We start from the raw sequence: 8,646 nt of genomic DNA on the forward strand, positions 1-8,646 counted from the left end.
CCCCCCCCACTACCCCTACTCCAACACATCAACTTTTCCTTAAATGTCTGGTCATTTTTCCCAACTAACTCTGTATTCAGAGATCTACCCCTTTGTAATGAGCTCTGTTTAAAAACAGAATCGTAACGTGTACACTGATGACAGAAGAATATTATATCCAACCATTGCAGGGTAGAAAGAATGCTGGTGCTCGGAAATGGAGTCAACTAACCATGATAGTATCTGATAGATGTGAGGGCTTTGGAATCAGAATAACAAAGTAGCTGAATACAGCCTTGAGAAAATTGTGGACCAGTTCAGGTTCCATTTTCTCATCTATAAAATGCTCCTGGCTGACTGGAGCTGGGCGTGTGGGGCACAACTTTAATCGCATTCCAGAGAAGGATCTTGGCCGGTTTTAGGCCAATGAAACATGCTAAAAGCCTGTTTTTAAAAAGAGAAAGATATAATAATAATCTTATGATGGAAGCAGAGGCAGGAAAGTCATCCTCTGCTACAGAGTGAGTTCTAGACAAGTCTGGGATACATGAGTTACTGTCTAAGCTTCATAGGTTGTAGTATGGATTAACTTAAATTCATATTAATGTTCGGCACGCTGACTGAGGCTCTAACAATCCCAATTCCTCTTTGGTCTGGGGAAGCAGCGGCTAGGGCTTATAAGGACAACACTATTAGAAACGGGTGTGACATGAAAATCTTTAATTAAGTGTCAAATCAATCTGGCTGTAAGACATGTCTAGAGACACCGCAGACACTGAACGCTCAGCATTCATTACGCCTGACTAAACGTTTGGAGAAACTGAGAGCTACAACTCCCAGGGTGCACCACACCTTGACCCGCCCACAACGCTACGCCTCTCAAATTCACTAACCTCCAATGGGCAGGCTTCCGGACTCAAACTACAAACCCCAGAAGGCCCTACACCAAGTGTAATATCACCCTCAATTTAAGACCGGGATCTGCGGCGTATTGGCTGTTGGGAAATGTAGTTCGACGGTGGCCGAGCCATTCAGTGCCAGTGGCCCTCTCCAAGATGGGTGAAATTGTAGCGCTTGAGTTTTAGTTCCTCTAACAGTCCACCCAGAAGCGAAAACTGCCTTAGCAAGGCTCTGAAAGACGCTCCTGGGCTAGGGCTGTTTTGCGAAGGTGCCTCATTTTACTGCCTTCCCTAGGTAAGAAAGGTGCGCTGCGAAGGAGGCAGCGGCGTTTGGAGGCGGACGAGACCAAATACGGCGGGAGGAGGGAGCAGCAGGGACGGGAGGATCCAAGTGGAAATACTAGAGGCAAAGTGGGGCGGGGCGGGCGGGGCGTCCCTTTTTCTCAGGCGCCCAGGATGTGTCCAGGAAAGGAAGGGAAGCCCAGGTCCCAGCAAAGAGGGATGTCTATGTGGTGGGGTGCATTTGTGGTATATGGTTTATTAGTTGGACCTCTCATTCCGTGATCTCACCTCCCCAACCGGGTGGACAGTCAGCGTACCAGGCCTTGGTAGGTATAACCCTACCTGACTACAAGGCTGAGGGTTTTAATTGCTGCTGGCTGACTGGCAGGCTTGAGTGTAACATCTGTGAGAGGAGATGTTTTGGGGTGTTTTGTCTAAAGGGAGTCTTTGCAGGGGATAAAATTTAAACCCTTTGAAGTCTAGAGTCTAGAGCTTCCTTTGACGAGTGGCAGTGTGCTACTGGAGTATTTCCTGTGATACAAACATTCTAATGTAAAAGTCACTTTTATCCTGTTGTAAATGTCTGGGAGGCTTTGCTGCCTCTATCTGCTAACCTAAGTCTAGTCCTGGAAGCATCTAGCCTCCTTATATTCTTATCTAGGCCTTGGATGTTTTCAACCTCTTGAGTCTTGCTGCTGAATAAGCTCACCCTTTCTTGTTCTTCCTGAACTCTAGCTGGATCTCTTCAACCTGTCTCTGTGAAACTCTCTCAGTAACTCTGCTTCCTTCTCCCTCTCTCTGCTCGACTCTCCCTCTCAATTCTACTGTATTCCTGTACTGTACCCTCTTCCTCCTGTACTGTCTGTCTCTCCCTTAAGTAGCTTTCCTTTCCTCTCCTTGTGAGAGTAGGGCGTTTCCTATTCTGTCAAATCTTTCGCTGATTTGTAACTTTTTCTGTCACTCAATTAGACATCACTTTCAAACATGGGTGCTTTCTTCTACAAACTAACTTTACCTTCATTGTTTGGGATTAAAGGTGAGTACTAAGGGAGTGTCTGTATTCCAGCCAGAGGGATTAAAGGTGTGTGCTAAAGGCTGAGCCAAACCCTAACTAGAAACCCAGGTTCAAATATCCTGTAACATAAGGCAGTGAGTGCTGTTTGGGTAAGGCTAAAGTCAGACCCAGCCAGAGAATTTGGTGTTCCCCTGCTTCTAGAGCATTGTAGAACTGGTTCAGCCTATAGGAAAATGTCTAGGGTAAATGAAATCACAGTACAAAATAAAATGTATAGGATGACCTTACTCTATAATGAGTATCTATGTTTTCCAAATATGTGGCAAGAAAAATTCAGAACTGTGCCATACTCTGAGTGGTGGTGTGAGATTCCCGGAGGGACCCCCACACTCAAATCCAGGGAGCGACGAGCCCACACACCACCAAGACACAGACTTGATGCAATCTGCAAGAGACTTTTTATTCCAGCTAGCTGGGGCGAGACTCATATCCCTAGCAGGGGTAGAGGAGTCTGGCCCTGAGCAAGGTCTTAGGCAGCTTTTTATTTCTGTGCAGTTGCTGGAGCAAAAGGGAAGACTGGGGTAAGGGGAAGGTACGGGGTGATTTCTGATTGGTGCTGGCTCGTGCTAGGGTCCAGGGGCGGGCTAGCCACCTGGCAATTGTTTTGGGCCAGGTTGTTTCTGGGTTCTCGGTCTTGGTTCCCTTGTTTCTGGGTTCTTGGGAACTGGCCTCCCATTGTTTTTAGGTTCTGGGAGCCGGTCTTCCACTGAGTGTAACTAATGGCTAAATTCTCACAGTATAGTTTGAAAACTTAATCTTACAGTGGTAAGGTGTGTTGGTTGAGATGAACTTAACCCTTTATATCTTCTGTCCGATTTTGGTGCAGTGACTGTTGTGGTCATAAAAAGATAAAGCAGTATTAAGATATGTTCTAAGGTGGTGTGGTGAGGTGTGGGGGAAGGGGGAGCTTCGGAAGGCCCTTGCTGAAGCATCCCTTCCTCCTGAGAGACCAGCCACACGATGACAGTATAGCATAGAGTTTATTTAGGGCATGGGAAGGGGAGTTAAGAGGGTGGTAGAGGCAGAGAAAGCAGAGAGAAGGAGAGAGTAGAGAAGTAGAGGCCGACCATGACCACATGGAGAGAGGGGGGAAGGGAATGGGGAGAGAGGGGGAGCAAGGGGGCAAGAGGCAAGGGAGAGAAGCAGGAGTGAGAGAGAAGAGGGGGCAAGCAGACCCTTTTATAGTGGGCCAGGCCTACCTGGCTGTTGCCAGGTAGTTGTGGGGGTGGAGTCCAGACAGAATACCAACATTCCCCCATTTTGGTTTAGTTAACAAACTTAAAAATTGGGCTGGAGAGATGGCTCAGCTGTTAAAAGCACCGACTGTGCTCCCAGAGGTCCTGAGTTCAATTCCCTGTGTGTCAGGTGGCTCACAACCATCTGTAATGGAATCCTATGCCTTCTTCTGGTGTGTCTGAAGAGAGTGACATACATAAAAAAGAAAAAAATTGAAAGAGGTGATGGCAAAGCAGGGATAGGATCGTTGTGGTGATATCTGGCTGCTTCTTGCTGACATTGGGGGTGACGTGTCTCTGGGGAACCCAGAGGGATGAGTATGGGGGATGTTTGTTCAGTCTTAGGAGAGTTGGCTGCTTCCTTGCTGTCCAGGGTCTGTGGAGCCGTCTGAGGACAGGTCAGAAGGAGCAGGTCCAGTAGAAGCATCTGTCTGAGAGGAGATGGAACATCTCTGAAGGTTGCTTCCCTGGAGCTGTCCTGGGTATAGTAGACGCCTGGACTTCGAAAGATGTTGACGCACATTATTATAGGTAGAGAATAAGATTAAGTACGTTTGGGAGAAAGAGAATTTTTTTTTCTTAAGATGTGCATTTGAAACCCAGAGGAATCCCACCCTCTGGAATAGGCTAGGCAGATGTACTTATCTGGATGGAGCCTATTTGGTCCATGAGAGGTGGATCTGAGTAGGTGTCCTGTAGCTTATAAGTTTATAAAAGAGATAACAATATGAGTTAGCAACATGAGCAGTCTTTAAGATGAGCCTTTTGTGGAGCTGAAGGGACAAGATTAAAATGTTGGATCGTATAGTGGAATGTTTTATTAGAGGTAGGCAAATTTATAGGAACTCAGATCATGTTTGGACAGTGGCATAGCAAGAAGAGGAAATACGAAGCATGTGATTAATGGAAACTGAGTTTAGGTAAGGAGATAACAGATTATACCTGTGAAAGTTTTTTCTAGCTGCTGTCTTAGCTATCAATGTAGTCAGAAGTCTGGGGAATAAACAGTAATTTAGCAGTTATATTATTTAAAAAAAAAATGACAGAGTCCACTAGCCAACAATTCTCTGTGGTCTCTACGGTCTTCATGGCAGCTTGGGCAGAGTCAGTCTGCCTTTCAAGCGCATTTCGACATCGTGTCAAGTCCAGGCGCTTACTGCATCCAGGACAGCTCCAAAGAAGCAACCTTCAGATGTTCCATCTCCTCTCAGACAGATGCTTCTACTGGACCTGCTCCTTCTGACCTGTCCTCAGATGGCTCCACAGACCCTGGACAGCAAGGAAGCAGCCAGCTGTGCTAAGACTGGACAAACATCCCCCATACTCATCCCTCTGGGTTCTCCAGAGACACGTCACCCCCCAGTGTCAGCTTGAAGCAGCCAGATAACACTACAATGACTCTATTCCTGCTTTGCCATTACCTCTTTCTAATTTTTTTTCTTTTTTTTAACTAAACCAAAACAGGGGGATGCTGGTATTCTGTCTGGACTCCACCCCCACAGTTACCTGGCAACTGCCAGGTATGCTCCTCCCCACAGTTACCTGGCAACGGCTAGGTAGGCCTGGCTGGCTATAAAAAGGGCTGCTTGCCCCCTCCTCTCTCTCTTGCCTCTCTTGTTCTCTTACTCCCTTGCCTCTTGTCCCCTTGCTCCTTTCTCTCCCCTTTCCCTTCCCCTTCTGTCCACGTGGTCATGGCCAGCCTCTACTTCTCTACTCTCCACTTTCTCTCTGCCTTTCTCTGCCTCTGCTGCCCTCCCAACTCCCCTCCCCATGCCCTGAATAAACTCTATTCTATACTATACCATGGTATGGCTGCTGTCTCAGGGGAAAGGGATGCCTTGGCATGGGCCGGCCGAGGCTTCCCCTTCCACCACACCTCACCACACCCCCATAGAACCTGTATTAATATTTCTTTATCTTTTTATAATTACAACAGTGACCCTTGCCCCCCTCCGTTCTCCCCTCTGTCCCCTCATTTTTTCTAAGAGTCACTTTGCTCTTGTATTTTGGAAGTCAGACTCTAGGGCCAGCTGCTCTAGCTTGCATTTGGCTACCTGCAGATTCAACAGAAATGTAATGAGGATGGAAGGCAAAGGGGGAATTTAGTGTGCAATCTCTATGAGGCTAATGCTCTTTCTCTTCTTCCAGGTTGGAAATAGGCTACTGTAGCAAGTGTCGTGGCCTAGTATGGAGCTGGTAGTTAGTCAGTCTATTTCTGTCTGATCCACTAACCTTTCTAGTTTAAAATGTAGTCTTTGTCCATTCTAATGAAGTTAGGTTTCACTGTAAAACTTTCTTAGGATCTGCTAAACTCACTTTGGCTAGCGAATGAGAAGGGGGAAGATACCCCAGTGAAACACAATCAGTTTTGGATTTACTGTTTGCTTTTTCATCTGGATCAGTATTTTAGAATATACTATTTACTGTCTGTGTGTGTGTGTGTGTACATATGTATATGTATGTGCTTTCATTTTATGTATAAAATAAATTTCAATTCATCTTTCAGCTTTTTCTAATATGTTCCCTGAAACAAAATCTTATTAATCAAACATGGTGGATGTAAGTTTTATTCCTGTCTTTTTTGCCTTTCCCAGCCTTTACCATCTTGCCAATTAAAGGGTGACATTCCTGCATAAGCCTATCCTGTTAAAAATGTCCTTGCCACTTACAGAGGAGCAGAGGAAAAAGATTGAAGAGAATCGGCAAAAGGCTTTGGCCCGTCGGGCTGAGAAGTCAGCAGATCAGCCACAGAGCACAGCTTCAGGCTCCTCTGCTGCGGGGCCATCCCAGTCCAAGCAGGCCTCTCTCCTGAATCTCCTAGCAGGGCCTTCAAAGCCAGCAGGCCATGCTGCTATTTTCAATCAACAGAATCTCAATAATTCATTTGCTACTGATCAGAGACCTCACAGCTCCCACTGTTCTCAGCCCAGCCCAGCAGCGGAAGCAAAGGGACTATGGAAGATCCAAGGAGAGATGTCCACAGCCTGCCCAAACCCTAACCCCAGTCCTCCAGAAGTCTCTAACCAACAGCTTTTGGGTTATAAATCCAGTGAGGGACATCCCCAAGCAGCCCAGGATACAGCAGCTTCCTCTGCTGGCCCATTTCCCAGGGATCCTGAGTTAGAGGCCAAGGCAGTGAGGCCTTCCACCTCTGGGCAGAGCATTTCGGACACCTTTTATGCCTTAGGGGTGAAAACACCTAGGACAGAAGGGAGACCTCCAAAAACACTGCAAGCCTCATCCCAAAACGCAAGCTGTCTACGGGGAACGTGCATAAGGACTGGGAGTCGCTTCCGGGTAAAGATCGGCTACAACCAAGAGCTCATTGCCGTGTTTAAGTCTCTGCCCACCAGGCGCTATGGTAATGGGGCTTTTTCTTTTTTCTATTTTTAGACTCTCTTCTAACAGTCCCTCATAAATATTAAGAGGGCACATTGGCACATTACATTTTTCTATTTTAGCTGGCTTCTCTCTTTGTAATAGACACTGTCTCAAGCAGCTGTTAAACTTAGCTAGTACACCGCCATAGAGAGAAGGTTCCAGTGTTTATTGAGAAGCCGGTTCCTCTGCCAGGTGCTTTATATGTACCGTAGCATTAGAGCCTAAAAGCAGTAGTTTCAAATCCAAAGACTTTTTTTTTTCTCCTTTTTAAAGTGCCGGCTCAGCACTTTAAAAAGACGAGTAATATGTTGGTTGATCTGAAGGGATGTGGCTAGCTCTGCTGGTCCTCAGCTGCTCACAGCATTACCAGACTACATGCAGTTCAGAGGATTTGGGTTCCAGTCCTAACTGCCTCAGCCCACTTAGTTAAATGACTTCTGTGGGCCTGCGCTGCCATTATATGAAACAAAAGAATTACCCGCGTTGACTCTTTGTCTCCTGTAGAGAGTTTTTTTTTTTAAGCTTGTGAGAGCCTGCCTGCCAGTCAGTGCTTTGAATTTGGTCTCTGTCTGGTTGTCCAGGAAATAAGTTCTTAGAGAGTCTCAGACTACAAACGAAGACAAAAAGTGATCAGCCTTCTGTTTATTTCAGATCCTTTTACAAAAACCTGGGACTTCAGCATGAGCGACTACAAAGCCTTGAGTAAGTGGACACATTTTTTCATTTGCAGTGAAAAGTTAGCAAGAGCTGGTAGCTAGTGGTTCTCTCTTATCTCTGATAACAACCATTTTATGAATGGGGAAGTGAAGTCTCAAATGAGTAACTAGTACCGAGATGCACAGCTAATTAGTTATTCAACTGCAATTCCAAACCAGAGTACCTGTTTCCCCTGGGCTCTAGTGAATCGAGCAGGGGCAGATAGCTTCGTCAGGCCTTCCTAAGGAGGTGGCTGTTTAAAGGCTGACCCTGGGTAGTGAACTCCAAAGCTCAAGGGAGGAGGGCAGAATTACTCAGGCAGGCCCGTCCATCCAGTCATCATCAGCTCTGGTGTACCCTGTCATCTGAGTCTGTCCTGTGTCGGTGTTTCTGTCCCCTTGTCCTGTCTTGTTTCCCTTTCTCCCAGCTTGTTCCCAGCAGCTGCGGCTACACCAGAAGCTGAGGGTAGATGCCCGGGTCCCTTCTTGGAAGCTCTGGCACATGGCATAGAATTCTTTGGGTTCACCAGGACATTTTCTGGGGGGTGATGGGCCAGTTTCTGCAGATTTTACTCATTCTTTCCTTGGTCTCATCTTTGTAAACGTGTGACTGGGTGGTGTCCTGCACATTGGTAGGGCTGCTGTGAGACAAACTGGACCTTAAGCAACAGAAGCGTGTTTGCTTAGTTCTGAAGGGAAGAGATCTGAGGTCAGGGTGTGTGCAGGCTTGGTGTCCCCTGTGGCCTTTGTCCTTGACTGCTTGCTGGTGGTCACCCCTCTGTCCATGGCAGTGGTTCTCAACCTTCCTGATGCTGTGACACTTTAGTACCATTCCTCACTGTACCTCAGCCGTAGAATTATTTTCATTGCTACTTCATAACTGTAATTTTGCTACTGTTATGAATTGTAATGTAAATATCTGTGATTTCCGATGGTCTTAGGTGACCATTGTGAAAGGATTGTTTGGGGGTCATGATCTATAGATTGAGAACTACTGGTTCGTATCCTCACAGCCTCCAAGCATGCAAGTTTCACCTTGTCTTGTCTTTGCTTCTCTCTCTGTTTCTCTGTTGCTCTCTGTCTCTGCCTTCCCCCTCCCC

General features: G+C 46.6%; 1 protein-coding gene across 3 annotated transcripts in view; it reads left to right on the forward strand.

The window, feature by feature from the left end:
* The window catches only part of Smarcal1 (SWI/SNF related, matrix associated, actin dependent regulator of chromatin, subfamily a like 1), a 61,632-nt gene that overhangs the window by 2,527 nt on the left and 50,459 nt on the right, over window positions 1–8,646 (forward strand). Inside the window, exons 1-3 of one of the 3 annotated variants that reach the window (XM_031367897.1) lie at window positions 512–1,173; window positions 6,065–6,831; window positions 7,503–7,553. In XM_031367897.1, the coding sequence (XP_031223757.1) occupies window positions 6,123–6,831; window positions 7,503–7,553 (760 nt within the window). In that variant the 5' untranslated portion in view covers window positions 512–1,173; window positions 6,065–6,122. Of the gene's footprint in view, window positions 1–511; window positions 1,174–1,265; window positions 1,487–6,064; window positions 6,832–7,502; window positions 7,554–8,646 lie in introns of those variants that run through there. The other 2 variants (XM_031367898.1, XM_031367899.1) reach the window with 2 other exon arrangements.

This window comes from Mastomys coucha, unplaced genomic scaffold (assembly GCF_008632895.1).
Source record: "Mastomys coucha isolate ucsf_1 unplaced genomic scaffold, UCSF_Mcou_1 pScaffold14, whole genome shotgun sequence".
NCBI classification, from domain to species: Eukaryota; Metazoa; Chordata; class Mammalia; order Rodentia; family Muridae; genus Mastomys; species Mastomys coucha.